At 37.6% G+C, this 18,257-nt stretch overlaps 1 protein-coding gene across 5 annotated transcripts in view; it reads left to right on the top strand.

Annotated features, from left to right (window-relative positions):
- Nucleotides 1-18,257, top strand: part of HERC2 (HECT and RLD domain containing E3 ubiquitin protein ligase 2) — a 250,796-nt gene that overhangs the window by 161,852 nt on the left and 70,687 nt on the right. For all 5 annotated transcript variants that reach the window (XM_044232144.1, XM_044232143.1, XM_044232140.1 and 2 more), the window contains exons 53-64: nucleotides 3,799-3,989; nucleotides 4,698-4,803; nucleotides 4,889-4,980; nucleotides 8,358-8,533; nucleotides 12,042-12,153; nucleotides 13,629-13,710; nucleotides 13,809-13,952; nucleotides 15,435-15,525; nucleotides 15,835-16,012; nucleotides 16,198-16,279; nucleotides 16,362-16,533; nucleotides 17,726-17,870. In XM_044232144.1, the coding sequence (XP_044088079.1) occupies nucleotides 3,799-3,989; nucleotides 4,698-4,803; nucleotides 4,889-4,980; nucleotides 8,358-8,533; nucleotides 12,042-12,153; nucleotides 13,629-13,710; nucleotides 13,809-13,952; nucleotides 15,435-15,525; nucleotides 15,835-16,012; nucleotides 16,198-16,279; nucleotides 16,362-16,533; nucleotides 17,726-17,870 (1,571 nt within the window). The remainder of the gene's footprint in view (nucleotides 1-3,798; nucleotides 3,990-4,697; nucleotides 4,804-4,888; nucleotides 4,981-8,357; nucleotides 8,534-12,041; nucleotides 12,154-13,628; nucleotides 13,711-13,808; nucleotides 13,953-15,434; nucleotides 15,526-15,834; nucleotides 16,013-16,197; nucleotides 16,280-16,361; nucleotides 16,534-17,725; nucleotides 17,871-18,257) is intronic.

Raw genomic sequence — 18,257 nt, 5'->3', positions numbered from 1 at the left:
GGAACTAAAGTAAAGTAGGGGAAAGTTCAGCACTTGGGCGCAGGGGTCTGAGATGACTGCCAGAGCTAAGATGGCTATACTTCTGCTAAGGCTAAACCCGAGGTGGGATGGCCTTAATTTTCCTAGGCCTCCACAATTCTGATTTAAGTTATCATGTTTTTAGGGCACCTGGGTGGCTCATGTGGTTAAGCAACTGCCTTCAGCTCAGGTCATGATCCTGGAGTCTGGGATCGAGTCCCGCATGGGGCTCCCAGCTCCATTGGGAGTCTGCTTCTCCCTCTGACCTTCTCACCTCTCATGCTCTCTCTCACTTTCTCTCTCTCAAATAAATAAAAACTTAAAAAAAATTATCATGTTTTTATTGTGTTTTACAATTTTACACATTTTAACCATATAAGATATAGTACTGTTATTGTATATAGCCAGTATTTATTTAGTTTTTTTCACATACTTTTTCATTTTTTTCTCTAGCCTTTATTTTTTAATCTGTCATCATTTTTCTTTTACCTGAAGAATAGTCCTTAATAGTTTTCTTAATGCGTCTCTGTGGTTATGAATTACATTTTTATGTGTCTGAAATGTCTTATTTCTTCTTCATTTTAGAAAAATATTTTTGGGAGGAATTTTCTTTAAAAGTAGTGTTCCAAGGGTACCTGGGTGGCTCAGTGGGTTAAGCCTCTGCCTTCAGCTCAGGTCATGATCTCAGGGTCCTGGGATAGAGCCCTGCATCCGGCTCTCTGCTCAGCAGGGAGCCTGCTTCCATCTCTCTCTGCCTGCCTCTCTGCCTACTTATAATCTCTCTCTCTCTGTCAAATAAGTAAATAAAATATTTTTTAAAAAATAATGTTCCATTGTAATTCAGTTTATTTCTGTTGAAGTCAGTTGTTAAGTATAGTTATTGTTCCATTAAAGCCAATCGATTTTTCTATTTCCTCTCTGTTTTTTAGAACTTTTTTTTGTTTTTATCTTACACAAATTTTACATGTGCATAGAAATGTGTTTCTTTATATTTATCTTCCTTGGGGTTAGCAGGACTTGTTATTTTTTTTTTCTTTATTAATTGACACATGACATTGTGTAAGCTTAAGATGTACAGTGTAATGATTTGGTATATATATATTGCAAAATAATTACCACAGTGAGGTTAGTTGGTTGGTTAACCAATCTGTCACCTCACATAATTACCTGTGTGTGTGTGTTGGGTAGGTAAGAATATTTAAGATCTACTCTCAGCAACTTTCAAAGCAGGACTTTGTAAATCTGTGGCTTGATATCTTTTGCTAGTTCTGGACATTTTTCAGTCAGTCAGTATTTCTTCCAATATTGTCTGTGTCCTATTATCTCTTCTATTTTTGGGACTTCTCTCACATGTGTCAGACCTTCTCTGTATCCTGTAAGTCTTTCACCTTCTCATTTATGTTTTCTAAGCTTTTGCTCCTTGGTTTTTCATTATAAATATTGTTTAGTAATTCTCTTTTCATCTGAGTCTAGGCTGCTAGTAAACCTATTCATTGAATTCTTAATTTTAATTACTATATTTAATAGCTTTAATCTTTCTGTTTTTAAAAATAGTTTCCAATTCTCTTCTGAAATACTCAGTGTCTTTTTAAATATAACTAAGTATGGTGGTTTTAAAACATGTGTATTACAGGGGTGCCTGGGTGGCTCAGCGGGTTAAGCCTCTGCCTTCGGCTCAGGTCATGATCTCCGGATCCTGGGATCGAGCCCAGCATTGGACTCTCTGCTCAGCAGGGAGCCTGTCCCCCAGCCCCCGCCCCCGCCTGCCTCTCTTCATACTTGTGATCTCTCTCTCTGTTAAATAAAGAAATAAAAATCTTTTAAATAAGTAAATAAATAATAAAAAAACGTGTATTACAGCTCTAATATCTGGAGACTCAGTGGATCTTTTTCTATTGTCTGTTATTTCTGGTACTTTTTAAAGTCATGTTTTCTAGTCTCATATGCTATTATGTACTAGACATTATATTTACAAAATTTATTTCTTGAATCCATTTGAGGCCTAAGATGATATTATTCTTCAGAAATTGGAGGAGGGAGGGTTGGTCGTCTAGGTAGTTGGGGTAAGTAATTATCTGGGCTCATCTCAGTCCAGTTTCATTGACTTAGATGATTACATGCTAAGCTATAATCTGTAAAAACAGCACTGCATAGTTAACCCTTCCTGTTGGGGTTTTTCCTATTGGGATCCCAACCCAAAGTATGGGTTTTTTTATGGCTCTGTCCTACTCTTTTGGTAGGCTCTGAGCTCCTAGTTCTTGGTCCCCCCCCTCAGCCTTTCAAAGTAGTTTGTTTTGTTTTTTTTTGTTTTCTTTTCTTTTCTTTTTTTTTTTTTTGGAGGCTTTCCTTGCTGACAGTTACCATCAGGGAAGAGTAGCCTCAGATATGTGGCATTGCTCATCTGGGCTTCTTTATTCATCTTAGCTTTCTTCAGATTCTGGCCTCATAATTCTTTGCCATCTTGTTATTTCTGATACTTTCAAGATTTATTCACCTTTAAATGTTTTGTCTGCCTCTTCTAGTTGTCCTCAATGGGAGGGCTAGGTGAATTTCCAGATTTTCCATTCATGGAGGTAGAAACTCTGCAGATTTGTTTTTGCTTTGCATTTGTAATAGCATTTTTTTTTTAAGATTTTATTTATTTGACAGACAGAGATCACAATTAGGCAGAGAGGCAGGCAGAGAGAGCAAGGGAAGCAGGCTCCCTGCTGAGCAGAGAGCCCAGTGTGGTGCTCGATCCCAGGACCCTGGGATCATGACCAGAGCCGAAGACAGAAGCTTAACCCACTGAGCCACCCACATGCCCCTGTAACAACATTTTTTAAAAAACATTCTATTTATTTATTTGAGAGAGAGAGAAAGAAAGGGCACATGCTTGTGTGCAAGTGAGGCAGGAGGGAGAGGGAGAAAAAGAGAGAATCCCAAGCAGACTCCCTGCTGAGCATGGAGCTCTGTCCCATGGCCCTGAGGTCATGACCTGAGCAGAAACCAAGAGTCGGATGTTTCACATCCGACTGAGCCACCGAGGTGCCCCTGAAACAGCATTTTTAATGAGAATGTTTTTTGTTAGCACTGTTACTGAGCTCTGCACCTCACCCACCTCTGTGTACCCTTCCATCTGGAAATATATCACTCTGTTGTTACTTGAGAGTCAGATAGAATAAATCATAACATTATATGAGCTTCATTTCATAAATTGGTATAAAATACATTGGGCTTTCTGAAGCTCTTTTAGGTATTTATTAGTTCCATTTATTTATTTGAGAGTGAGTGGGCCAGCTGGTGCAGAAGGAGAGGGAGAGAGAGAATCTTAAGCAAGCTCCACACCCAGCATGGAGCCTGACACAGGGCTCCATCTCATGACCTTGAGACTATGACCTGAGCTGAAATCAAGATTTAGATACTTAACCGACTGAGCCACCCAGTCACCCCTGTTAGTTTCTTTTAATTTGAGAACTTACTCTTTTCTTGAAGCAAGAAGCTCATCACTATGTAGTATTCTTTATTTCTTGGTTAGGAAGGTTTTCTTTTCTTTTTAAGATTTTATTTATTTGACACAGAGAGAGAGATCACAAGTAGGCAGAGAGGCAGGCAGAGACAGAGGGGGAAGCAGGCTCCCTGCTGAGCAGAGAGCTGGATTTGGGGCTCCATCCCAGGACCCTGATGAGATCTTGACCAGAGCCGAAGGCAAAGGCTTAACCCACTGAGCCACCCAGGCACCCCTTGGTTGGGAAGGCTTTGCCTTACATGTATTAACACTGTTCCATTACCATTAAATAGGACAGTCTGCAATATTTTGTGGCCGTTCTGGAAAACAGCTGAAGCGTTGTCATAGCAGTCAGCCAGGAATGCTCCTGGACAGCTGGTCCCGGATGGTAAAGAGCCTGAACGTGTCATCCTCTGTCAACCAGGCTTCTCGTCTTATTGATGGTAGTGAGCCCTGCTGGCAGTCATCTGGTTCACAAGGAAAGGTAGTGTGCCATGGGGACGTTTTCAGAAATGCTTTTATTTAGACGGCTTTATCTTTTAAGCTTCAAAATCAATTTTGAAAAACCTACTAAGTTATATTGGGATGGCACCTGTCAGTACTGATTTTATATTTTAGTTCATAATTATTTTTATAGCTGCTGAGTAATATACGATCCATTTTTTATTGTCAAAGACTTTAAATGATGTATGTGATAGATTTTATCTAACTGACCACTTGATAGAGGGTGCTGTTATTTTTGTTACTCTCCCACATAAAATGGATGAGTTCAGATTCTGCTTCTGGTGAACAGTTTTTCTAATATATCTGAACATATAGGTGTTGCTCTTCAGAATGTTACTGTAATTTCACTCAAGTGTGGGTGCCCATCATCTGAACTTGTGGTCAGACTTGAAAAGAGGGGCTATTTTTCCATCTTGACTGTAGTGTTTTCTATAACCCACTCCTTAATGGGTGTAAATGGACCACCCTAGATTAGGAGTCTATAAATAAATCATTTCCGGGGTTTTGAGTGAGACTTTCTTTTAATAAACAAGTAAATAGTGGAGTAAATACTACTCTCTCTCAGGCCATGTCATGTATTTAGAAAATCTTATGTAGATTCAAGCTTTAGTGACACTATTTTAATAGCTAAAATATGGCTGAATTCTGTTAACTGATAATACATTTTTATTGTTGTGTTTTCTTAAAGCATTGGATTCGTTTGGAGATTTTTCCAGATGTTCTTGTTCATAGATTAAAAATGATAGTGGATCCCGCGGACAGTAGCTACATGCCTTCCCTAGTGGTGGTGTCAGGTAATTGAATTAGTTTACTCAGTAACTTCTCTCATATGGTAAAAACTCCTTTGCCTGATTCTTTTATCCCCCTTCTTCCCTTTAGGCGGAAACTCCCTAAATAATCTAATTGAACTAAAGACGATCAATATTAACCCCACTGATACCACGGTGTCCCTTCTGAATGACTGCACAGAGGTAAGAGGAGATGACTTTGTTTACTGTCTCTGTATTAACAGGGAGCCTATTTTCCCCCTGCATTAAGTAATTCTGTTTTAAAATTTGACAGGTATACAACTTGAATTTGCTGTTAATCAGATCAGCTTGAAAAGGGAAAAAAAAAAGTTTCATCTTCCCTATCTTAACTAAGAAGTGAAGCTAAAACTCCTAGAAAAAGTTGTTACTAGGCATCTTAGATTGTTCTTTAGATCCAAATTGTCTTCATTATGTATCTGTTAATGTGTGAGGGTTTTTTTTCTAACTGCATAAATGACACTGAAATTGCTTTTTCGTTTTCATACCTGTTGGCATCAAGTGCTGAGCTATTGATTTATTTTGATGGGTTATAAGGTAATTTTTCAAAATGAATACAAGTTTATATTTATAAGATTTTCAAGATTTATAAATATTGAAAATGCTGAATCATTGAAGGTTCTTTTATGTAGTACTTTTATATTACACAGCAATGAGACTGTCTCTCAGATCTTCCCATAAATTTTTCTACACAGATGTCAACACTATTTTAATAAATTAAATATACTTAAAATAATACTGCCTATACTATTGTCTCATGAACTTGTTTAATTTGTATAATGATAGTGGATAAAGGTATTAGATAATTGACTCTTACTCATCTAAAGTTTTTTATAAGTGAGTATTTTAAAAATTATTAAATGTAGTTCACCATTTATTATTATTATTGTTATTATTAGTCTGCCCTCATAGGGGTAGACAAGTTCAAGGTCATGCTAGTGTGTTACTTAAAAGAAGCTGATACATAGCCATTAGGTTAATTTGTTCATGGGTAAAAGGTTTGTAACTTGTGTCCAGTCTATGGGAATGTACCAGCTCCTTTCCCAGGTCCAAGAACTGATGATCTGGCCTTTATTTCTAATCTTCAATAAAAGAATTTTGGGATACCATTCATTCTTAAATGAATGGTAGATGGTAAATATCTATTTTTTTTTTTTACATACCAATTAATACCGGGGTGTTGGTAAATGAATACACTGGCAAATTATTAAAATGGAAGATAATACAGAGTTTTTCTGAAAAAAGATAATATTGAACTTTAATCCATTTTATTGTTAACTCATTGCTAGGCAACTGAAAACAGCTTGTCTAAAGTCTTAATTATACTCCTGAATATTCTTATACTTTAAATCAATAACTAGAGTTAATTAAATCAGTAACTAGCTGAGATTATTCATAAAAGGTATATTATAGTCCAAAAATTTTTCAAATCAGAACAGTTTATTACATAATATTTGATAAGTATAAAGTTATATAGATGACACATGTGAAAAATATGAAGGACTGTGAGTAATTGGAAAACTCATGACCCACTCTCCATCATTCTAACCAATTTAAGAACTAGAATATTATCATTCTTGGGGAAGCCAGTGGACATTCTAGGATTGTCTTTTCCATAAAAATGGCCCATTATGGTAATTTTCTAACATAATCAAAAATAGAAATCCCCCACAATCCTCTGGCCCATCTTCAGCAGTTATCAACATTTTTGTCAGTTGTGTTTCATTGTCTCCTTTCATGTCCCCCATTTTTTAAATTCCTAGAATGTTTAAAAGCAAGTCTGAGTTATGACCTTATCCATATTGTATGCTTCAATATTAATCTGTAACAAGGACTTAAAAAATGTAACCACAATACCATTATCACACCTAATGGTTATTATTTAATAATCATATAATATCCAGCCAGTGTTTACATTTTCCCAGTTATCCCATAAATATCTTTTTGTAGTTGGTTTATGTGCCTGCACTTTGTACTTCATTTAAGTCTTAATTTTCTTGTTTTTTCCTTGCTAAAGAAGGAAACTGGGTCTCCTTTTCCTGTAGAATTTTTCATTTTTTTAATTTGTCTTTTGCATCTCAGTGGCTTTCTTTTACATGTGCTTCCTGTGAGATCATAGGTGGTAGAGCTTGAGGTTTGAGCAAGTCCAGTTGAGACAGTAAGAAATTGCTGGAAGTATGTGTGGTTCCTGCTGCATCACTCTTTGTTCACAGGACATGCAGGAATAGAGGAATACTATATATTGCCAAATATAGGATGTTGGGGATTCTGTAGGGCAAAGAAACAACTTTAACAATTGAGTGTCAAAGGTATAATGGAGAGGTTGCATCCTATTTGGATCCTGATTTGAACAAGCCAACTGTAGAAAAATGTTTATAAGATGATCATAAAAGTTAATTACTGATAGCATATTAGATGATATAAGAAATTATTGCTTTAGCTATGATAATAGTAATGTGGATTTTTTTTTAAATGCCTATACTTCAGTGATAGCTACTGAAGTTTTGAAACAACATGCTGCCTGGAATTTTCTTTTTTCTTTCTTTCTTTCTTTTTTTTTTTTTTTAAAGATTTTATTTATTTGACAGAGAGACACAGTGAGAGAGGGAATATAAGCAGGGGGAGTGGGAGAGGAAGAAGCAGGCTTCCCGCCTAGCAGGGAGCTTGATGCGTGGCTCAATCCCAAGTCCCTGGAATCATGACCTGAGTCAAAGGCAAACGCTTAACGACTGAGCCACCCAGGGACCCCGCTGTCTGGAATTTTCTTAATATAATTTCTTAATATAATCCAAATATGAATACAATTGCTTATATGTTTATAACTTGAAACTTGGTGAAAGTGTTGCTGGGCTCTTTGTATGATTGTCTCTAATTTATATATATTTGATTATTTTTATTAGTTTTAAAAATTATGAAGGCTCTGAACTACCTGACATTTAATCTCTTTCCTAATACTTCTTGATTAAAGAAAGCTTTTTTTTTTTTCCTTTTTTCTTTTCTCAAGAGAGAGAGGAAGAGAGGACCCATGTGCATGTGCATGCAAGTGCAAGCCAGACAGGGGCAGAGGGAAAAGGAGAGAGAGAATCCTAAGCAGGCTTGGGAAAAGGGAGAGAATCCAACTGAAGTGCAGAGCCCAATGAGGGGCTTAATCTCAGTATCCTGAGATAATGACTGGAGCTGAAATCAAGAGACAAATGCTGAAGGGACTGAGCCACCCAGGCGCCCCTCAAGAAAGCTTTAAGACAGAAAAGTTTGCAGTCATTCAGTAAAACTATCATACTGTTTCATTTTAGTCAGAAAGTCAGTGTGAGTCCCATGCCTTGGATAGGCCTACTTGGTGATTAATGAGTTCTTTTAGTCTGTACTCAATCGTGACTGTATTAATTTTGCCTAACTTGCTTGCTGTTTCCAGAATTTAAGTAAAAGACTTTCCACACATCTAACTTTCCACACATTCCATGTCTCAAATATGCTGGTCTCCAGTTTAAGGATCTCATGTATTTGATTCTAAAAAGTCTCTAGTTTACTGTTTTTGTGTCTAGTATCACAGGTATATTGAAATTGCTATAAAGCAGTGCAGGAGCTCAGGAATTGATTGTAAAATCCATGGTCTTATCCTGCTGGGACGGATCCGTGCAGAGGAGGAAGATCTGGCAGCAGTTCCTTTCTTAGCCTCGGATAATGAAGAGGAAGAAGACGAAAAAGGCAATAGTGGGAGGTTAGAGCCATTTGTTATTGGTGGTGCTCATTCCAAAATTCTCACTTTTAAAAGTAAATATTTAATAAGAGTGTATTTCATAATGAGAGTAGTTTTATTATGATAAAATACATACAACATAAAACATAGCCTCTTAACTATTTTTAAATGTCTAGTTCTGTGGCATTAAGTACATTCACATTATTGTGCAGTTGTGAGCAACATTCATCTCCGAAATATCTGTCATTAGTCTTTTGTCTTGTAATTTTATTGAGCGCAGTATTTCGTCTTATGTTCTCATTTATTTACTCAATTCAGTATTTGCAAGAGTACTGTAGTGACAACTATTACCGTATTTATTCCTTCATCATCCATCTATTGAATACCTGTTGTGGGCTAAGCCCTGTTTTCCATCCTTTGAATGCTGTAGTGAATATGCACAATAAAATAAGACAAACTCACACACATCAGAGTGGCTTTACGACTATGGAAAGTGCGTTGAGGAGAAGTGCACGGTCTTTTGAGAACCTGCCAAAGAGCATTGATTTGTCAGGAGGACAAGGAAAACAGCCTCTAAAGGCATACTTTCAGGAAAAGTCAGAGTTTTCAAAATCAGATGGGCAGGAAAAGGTGTTTTTTGCAGGACAATAACATATACCAAGGATGAAGGAAAATACCTGCCAGTGCCAGGTTTCTGCACATTTGCTTTTTTTTTTTTTTTTTTTTTTAAGATTTTATTTATTTATTTGTCAGAGAGAGAGAGAGAGAGTGCACAAGCAGGCGAAGTGGTAGGGAGAGGCAGAGAGAGAAGCAGGCTCCCCAGTGAGTAAGGAGCCCAATGTGGGACTCGATCCCAGGACACTGAGATCATGACCTGAGCATGAAGGCAGTGGCTTAACCCACTGAGCCACCCAGGCGCCCCACATTTGCTTTTGTTAATCTAAGATGTTTATAGAGGACTGGTATGTGCTGGGGATTGTTCTGAGCCTTGTTCATGTCCCAGCAGAAAACAACATAGATAATCTCTTTCCTCAGATAAGTTGTATTTTCCTAGATAAATTGCTAAAAGTGAATTGGTAAGTCAAAGGATATGCAAAATTAGTTTATGTGTGTTTCTGTTGTCCTGTTGGTGTAGCCTGGTCCTTGTAGATACATGAAGGAGGCTGGTACCATGCTCGCTGAGTTCTTCTGACCACTGCCCTTTGCACTAAGTGCTTTCTAGAATGTGATGTAAGTTGTATTTCCTTTAGAAATAGGAGCTCTGCCTCTCACTGCTATTAAAGCACATTTTCTTAGTCATGAATGGGTGACAATTAAGATAATAAATCACGTTATTCTATGGTTCTCTAAGCTTGGGTTTGGATTCAGTCCTGATTTATTTTGGAAACTTCACACTGGAACTGAAAAGAAAATAGTATATGTAACATTACTTATCTAGAATATATGTTGTACTATATGTTATAATTTAAACTGATAGTACCTATATACATTACGTAAGGAAGGAAAATACCAGTTCACTTAAATGAATCATTGAGATTTTCAAGAGAAAGGATTATAGGTTTGCATGTTCTTGTTAACTGCAAAAATGATTTGAACAAATACATAAATACATGTATATATGAGATAAGCAAAAAATCACTTCTCAGCCTTTTGGCTAAGATCAAGTATAAAAAAGTTTGAAGTTTACTCATTGATTAAATTTTTATGTAATTGAATACATTAACAGAAGAATTCTAGATATTTGAATGTAATGTTTTTCTTTTCTTGTCAGATAGTTATCTGCTAATAATTGCAGCGTGAGTAAGTTGTCCAAATACAGTCTCCTGCGGAGCACATGTACAAGTGGGGTATGCCCACACTGACTACCTGCTGGCCTCCGTTCTGACTGGTTAATAATTACATGGTACCAGTCACTACGTATCTTGAATATAAGTCTTGGTTTCCCATACATATTTTTGACCAGAAATGTGTTACAAGATACGTCAAGTATAGATAGTCTGCAATTTATTTGACTTGCAAATTTTTTACTTTACAATCGTTGCAAAAGTAATACCCATTCCATAGAAACTGAACTTTGAATTTTGATCTTTGCCTGAAAAATCCATGCAATCTGTGGTACAATCCTTTCTTACAATACTGGACAGCAGCCATGAGCTATATAGCTCCCATCCTGCAATCACAAGGGTAAATAACCAATATACTTATTACAGCCATTCTGTACTCATACCATACCGTCTCTCAGGATAGTATTCAAGAAATTACATGCAATATTCAATGCTTATTTATGAAATAGGCTTTGTGTTAGATGATTTTGTCCAACTGTAGAGTAATGTAAGTGTTCTCAGCATGTTCAAGGTGGGCAGGGCTAAGCTATGGTGTTGAGTGGATTAGGTGTAGTTTTAAAATACATTTCACCTTATGATATTTTCAATTTGTAATGAGTTTATTTAGGTTAAATACTATTATAAGTAGAGGAAGCTCTGTAATTACAATATACATATACTTGCTCTCTTGTGCCTGGTATCAGATGAAAGGATTTTCCCACATTTTAATCCCCAAATCATAAGATTTTTATCCCTTAAAGTAAATACTTATTAGTATATAATATGTTAAAAAATCTTACCTATCTAGAACCTAGACTCTGGAGCCTTTAGTTGTTCATCCTAGTTTACAAAAATAGAACAAAAGCAAACAAAATCAAATACAGGTTCCTTAGTACCTGGCACTGACTAACAACCAAGAAAATCTAACACTGTCCCATGTACTTGGTGGTCTCACGTTCAAGAATTAGAGTGCTCTGTTGATTAAACTTCTACCCCATTGAGGGCAGGTCAGGAGATGGAATGAGCAAGGTGGTGGGAGCCAGCTGCCAGAGCTATGCTTCAAAAGCCTTGGGGTGTGAGGCAGGCTTCTCAGGAGAGAAAGGAAGTAACGGAGATCTAGCCCAGCTGGCCTATATGGTGGGCAGAGGGTGTGAAGGAAGAAAATTGCATTTTGCTTTGGGGCATATATCTATGTTAGAGTACCTCAAAAATTGTATGATTATATCTATTTTATTAGTTTGTGTGAGGGGAAAAAATGACCAGATGTTTAGGTTTAAGGACATTGTCAAAATGCCAGGTCCAGTGGTGAGTCCTGTTTAATTAGTGTTCTCTGCATTTAACATCTGTAGTAGCTATGTTTTGATGCATTGGGTGGAAATATCTATGAATCAGTAAAACAGCTGTGGTGTTCAGCTTGGTGTATAAGAAGAAAAGAGCTGCGCAGTCTGTCATAGAATGGTCTCCACCAAAAACAAGGCTAGAGTTAAATTATAGTATTAAAAGGTAGCATGCTGGTATCTAGAAATTTTGACCCTCTGGTACACTAACTTGTGTATTTACTTGAAGTTTCATTATATTAAAACAAAATTTTTAGAATTTTTGATAGTATTCTACAAACTTTGCTTGCTTGAGGTTGCTTTCCTTTTTGTTTTAAAAAAAAAATTTATGTTGAATGACCTCTATTTCTGTCTCTTTTGTTTGGTTAGCCTTATTAGAAAGAAAGCTGCAGGGCTGGAATCAGCAGCTACGATAAGAACCAAAGTGTTTGTTTGGGGACTGAATGACAAGGACCAGCTGGGCGGCCTGAAGGGCTCTAAGGTATCCCCCCCCCCCCCCCCCGACTTCTTCTATGTCATCTGTAATCACATGATTGAGAAGGAGCTTTGCTGGTGCCTTTGTTCTAGAGAGGCTTAATAATAATCAGACCTCTTTAAGGTTTTTATGATGGTTTACCTTCTGTAAGTTGTGTTTTAAATTGACTTTTCTGAAGAAATTCTTAATTTGAACTTGCATACATTATCAAATTTAGTTTCAGTTAAAGCCTCTGTCCTTGGAAAATAGTGCATTTTAGTTGTTTTATAAACTACAAATTGCACTGTTGAAAAGATTTGATAAGCATATAGATGAAAATTATAGACTTTAATTATATTTATTTTGCCATCAGTACAGTAAGCTCTTTGCTTACCATGAACAGAATAAAGTGTAAAAAATATCATGGTGGTATGAAGATGGGCAAGATATCATTTAAAGAGTAGATACAACAAATGATGCATTTGAACCAGTGTTGAATTCAGTATCCTTTATGTTACTTAGTGTCTCTTTACTGAGGTGCCACAAAACAAATTCCTCCAAGTTTTAGTGCCTAGACACAGTTTCTCTTCAGTAAGTGTCTCTGCTTCCTTTTAGTATTCTGTGAGACTTCACCCACCCTTATTATCTGCATTGCTGAGAAGCTGAGAAGGAAAGTTAGAACTCATTTTAAGTCTTTCCTTTCAAGAAAAGAAAGATTTCATCTTTATTTGAACAGCCTTGACTGCATTTATGTTTTAAGGCCCTTAGACTCCATTTGGAGGTGGGTAGGGGGCAGTAAGGTCTGGAGTCTCAGTTGTGATAGGGCAGGGCTGCCTGGGTGATTCCGAGGTACATGGCCCTTTGTTGGAGTTTACACATGAAGGATGGATTTGGCGTTCTTTGGTTGGGATGATGATTCTTTCTTGTACTGTAGTGGTGACTATCCGATAATTTCTAGGAATCATAAAGGGTTTCTTAGACAAGGGTTTTATGAATTTTAAATTAAGTCACACCCATCTATAATGGGAAATTGAAGTGTATAATTTCTTAGAGATATCAGAATCAATAAGAATGAGTAGGACAACACCTGAAATAAAATGTAGTTTACCAGCTGCTTGGTTATATCTTTACATTATGTATGTTTTATTTTTCACCTTTTATTATGGAGCTGTTTAAATATAGCAGGTAGAAAGACTAGGGACCTGAGTCCCCATGTTACTGTACTAGCTTCAACAGTTAACAGTAGAGGGTCACATTTTTTGTCTTTATTTTATTTATTTATTTTACACCCCTCCCCCCCAAAGTACATCTCAATATATTATTTCATCCTTAGAATACTTTAGTGTATCTCTAAGAGAAGAGAACTTCTTTGGTTAATATAACCGTGTAAATTAATGGTAATTCCTTATATATTCCTTGTAATAAGGATACTTGTAATTCTAAAAACAGAAATAAAATGATCTTTTTCCTTCTTTTGCTTACAAAATAAAATCCTGTTCTAGATAAAGGTTCCTTCATTCTCTGAGACACTGTCTGCTTTGAATGTGGTACAGGTGGCTGGTGGTTCTAAAAGTTTGTTTGCAGGTATGATTATTCTTGTACTAAAAATTTTTATAAATTATGCTTACCACCAAAAACATCTTGTGAGAAGTGAGTCTTGTCCTTTCTCTTGTTCTTTGCAGTGACTGTGGAAGGGAAGGTATATGCCTGTGGAGAAGCTACGAATGGCCGACTGGGGCTGGGCATTTCTAGTGGGACTGTGCCCATCCCTCGGCAGATCACAGCTCTTAGCAGTTATGTGGTCAAGAAGGTGGCTGTTCATTCAGGTACCACACCAGAGTTGGCACTCATATGCAGATAAACCTGTTGCTCATGTTCTGCAAATAATTGCAGCCTTTAGATAATTTTCTCTAGGGTGCCTTTTTATTCTTTTTCAAGTTTACTTAATTATTAAGAATAAAAGTTGGATAATGTAAATCTCCAGGTGGTCTAGAATTTAATTATTGTTGCCACACGAGGCTTTCTAGAGATAAGTAGTTGTTGGCATTCCAGGTGTGTGATAGGTACTACCCCTCTCCAAGGTATGGATTTTCAGTCTCAGAGCGGTGGTCTCTGGTTGATGGCATCTTCGAAATCATCATGTTCCTTGCTTATATATGTGTTATTTTTCTGGGGAAAGAGCCTGTAACTTTCATCAAATTTCCCAAGTGTCTGTGAACCCCAGTGATAAGAAAGATCCTTTGAAAAAAAAAATCACCCTCTCTCAGTTTAGGAAACCTTTACTGAGAATTATTTCAAAGCACTATGCTAGGCCTCTGAGGAATGGAACTAAATTAGGTATAAAACTCACTTCACGTCTGCACTGAGTAGGTTTAGGTTTAATCCCATATCAAAGCAGGTCTAAACAGTAGAGGCTTGAGCAAGATAGAATTTTACTTTTCTTCTTTGTATAAGTCTGGGGGTGGGCTCCTGGACTAGTACGGTAGCTCTGTGCCCATGAGGAACACAAGTGCCATTTGGTCTTTCTTTCTACCTTTGTTGATAGATGGCCATGCAGCTCTGTCTAGGTGAGCACAGATGTTTCCTCAGCCCACTTAGCCCCTTTAAAGGGCTTTTTAGGAAGCCTAGCTCACTTCTGTTGGATCTCTGTCACCATCCTTTCTGGGCAAGGGAGTTTTTAGCTGAGCACATTGTTACTCTCATTAGTGTGGGTTCTGTTGTAAAGAATAGGGGAGAATGAATGATTTGGGGGACTGAGAGCCCAGGAGTTGGCAGGGACACAGGTGGCAGAGAGAAAACGCCAATAAAGATAGTGTACTTCATCTTGGGGCAGATTAGATGGGCTGGAAGAATGGTCTACACTGGGGAAGAGCATGACCATGAAAGAATGGGTATAATGCATTAATTGTGATTGATGGCGCTTTTTCTTAAATAACTCCACAGTTGGTGTACATTTCTCTAAAGCTTAATTGCCAGTGTATTTGATAATTTGCCTAGTCATAAATGTACTTATTTTTACTTTTTTTCTGTCTGAATTTTGATCTTTTATATATTAAACGTAACAGGAACCCCGTTATTAAACATGGCACTATTTTGCTGCCTCTTTACGAGTAAAATTCATTCTAGGATTTAAACTTTGTAGTTTACTTAACGTTCACTGACTTTATGTATTTGTCGCCCTGAAATGCTAATCCTATCTACTCATTTGTTGAACACATATTCATTGAGCAAATGCTGCATGCCAGGCAGAGTAAAGTAATAATGCTGTGAACTAAATTTGGCAGCACATATCTGTCTGAATGTTGCAGGTGGCCGCCATGCTACGGCTTTAACTGTTGATGGGAAAGTGTTTTCCTGGGGTGAAGGTGACGATGGCAAACTTGGACACTTCAGCAGAATGTAAGAATATTTTCTTCATTACTTGCTAATGAGACGAGGTTACTGATGATAATAGTGATTATCTTTGTGGTAGTTATTTTTCAGAAAATTAAATAGGATAGGTCATTTTTGAAAATGGAACCTAAAAATATATCTGTTAAAAATATCTATGAATGTGATTCGGCCTCACATGATCTGTTTTAATGTTTGATAGTTAAGTTGATCTGCAGATGTTGTTTTGACTAAATGTGGACCAGTGTAGATGTCCTTTTTTTCTTCTTTAAAAATGACTGGATTGATTTTAGGGAATATTATTTAATCTTGTTTTAGGAACTGTGACAAGCCACGGCTTATTGAGGCCTTGAAAACCAAGCGTATCCGGGATATTGCCTGTGGGAGCTCACATAGTGCAGCCCTCACATCCAGTGGGGAGCTATACACCTGGGGCCTTGGAGAGTACGGCCGGTTGGGACATGGGGATAATACAACACAACTGAAGCCCAAAATGGTGATTATACACATTTTTGTTGCTTACAGAAAGCTTACCATCTGCTGATTTCAAGGAAGATAAGCTTCGAGTCTAGGAAAGTTCATAAAGACATGTGCATTATTGGCTTTCAGTCTGTGGAAAAAATTTCCCTTGTTTTCTCAGTGCCTGTGCTTGATTCTGTTTTTAAATTTGTAATTGAGTAGGTGAAAGTCCTTCTTGGTCACAGAGTAATCCAGGTTGCATGTGGAAGTAGAGACGCACAGACCCTGGCTCTGACTGATGAAGGTAAGCTCCTACCTGACTCTGTATCTGGGTGGGTAGGAACATCATGAAGCACTGGCCTAAAGTATGCATTTTTTAAACCTAGGTTTAGTATTTTCCTGGGGTGATGGTGACTTTGGAAAACTGGGCCGGGGAGGAAGTGAAGGCTGTAATATTCCCCAGAACATTGAGAGACTGAATGGACAGGGAGTGTGTCAGATCGAATGCGGAGCTCAGTTCTCCTTGGCTCTCACCAAGTCAGGAGTGGTGTGGACATGGTATGTAAACTCTCTGTCACCCATCAGTGTGTATGTGTCCATGTGAGACAGTGGTGGAGCTTCTGCACTGTGTCCCATCCCCCCTGGCAGGGATGGTTAAACCTTCATTTTCTTTTCTTTTCTTTCTTTCTTTCTTTTTTTCTTTTTCAAGATTCTGTTTATTTATTAGAAAGAGAGAGAGGGACACTTGGGTGGCTCAGTGGGTTAAGCCTCTGCCTTCAGCTCAGGTTATGATCTCAGGGTCTTGGGATCGAGTCCCAAAGTGGGATCCCTGCTCAGTGGGCAGCCTGATTCTCTCTCTGCCTGCCTTTCTGCCTACTTGTGATCTCTGTCTCTCTGTCAAATAAATAAATAAAATCTTTTTTTTTTTAAAAAATGTAAATAAAATCTTTAAAAAAGAAAAAAACGAAGAGAGAGAGACAGCGAGAGCAGGAACACAGCAGGGAGAGTGGGAGAGGAAGAAGCAGACTCCCCGTCAAGCAGGGAGCCTGATGCAGTGCTCGATCCCAGGATCTTGGGATCATAACCTGAGCTGAAGGCAGACACCTAACAACTGAGCCACCCAGGTGCCCCAAACCTTCATTTTCTTACATCCAGCATCTTTTTTCTTTTATTTATTTCAAGTTGGGATTAGTGACAGTATTATAATAAGAAATTTTTCTTGTAACTGGGTCATTTGGAAATGAAGACTAGAGAAATTTTAGCCCAGCTGGTTGTCTTCCCTGTTTAGGTGAGATTTATGTAGAAGGTTTCATCTTTCTTACCATGCCAGAAGACTAGCGATCAATTGGGCAGAAAGCAGACTTCTGATTTCTTTGATCCTTAAAAAGTCCATGCCTTTCTTGTGAAAGCTTATTTTATTAAATTTAAAAGGAGAGGGAAAACCAGCTGACCTTGTGACAATGTGATGGGCCTTAACTTGAGTATTGTATCTCAGAGGAAGCTTAAGGAAGAATTGACTTACATCAGTAACTTAAGTGTTATACAGCATACCTTAAGGATCTTGCTGTAGAATTAAAGAATTAATTTGAATTAATGATATACTATTTTATAACGTAATTTCAGAGACTTTGGGCACTGTATGTGATGTTAATGAGCTGGCTCTAATGCTGTAAACAAATGAGTGTCTTCCTGTGGAACATTGCTAGATGGTAGCCATATATTAAAATGCACACTCTTGACCTTCTTGCAGGGGGAAGGGGGATTACTTCAGATTGGGCCATGGCTCTGATGTGCACGTACGGAAGCCACAGGTGGTGGAAGGGCTGAGAGGGAAGAAGATTGTGCATGTGGCTGTTGGAGCCCTGCACTGCCTGGCAGTCACAGATGCAGGGCAGGTAAGCTAAGATGACAAGTCCTTGTGTTGAAAATATAATTCATGATGAAGTGAAGTGAGTCTTAGTACTTAAAGAACCAAGAGGACAGGCTGTACCCGTTTTGTTCTTGTGTATGTCTGCCCAGTTGTCAGCTTAGGCACGAACACCTGGTAAATTGAAGAGTTGTTGACTGACAGATGTTGTAAAGTGGTGGGCTTTCCTATTCTAAAGTCCACATGAAAAATATGAAAAGGTTATTGTCATTGAAGGTGCTCCTACTGCTAAGGTATTAACAGTGTTTTACTTGAGAAATTGATAACCAATTGAGAGATATGTTCGTCATTTTAGAAATAAAATCATCCATGACAAGTATTACTCATTCTTCTGCTTTGAGAATCCATATCATGA

Source organism: Neovison vison, chromosome 13, assembly GCF_020171115.1.
Source record: "Neovison vison isolate M4711 chromosome 13, ASM_NN_V1, whole genome shotgun sequence".
Lineage (NCBI taxonomy): Eukaryota > Metazoa > Chordata > Mammalia > Carnivora > Mustelidae > Neogale > Neogale vison.
The sequence above is the reverse complement of the archived record's forward strand: the minus strand, read 5'-3'. Positions and strand labels throughout refer to the sequence as shown.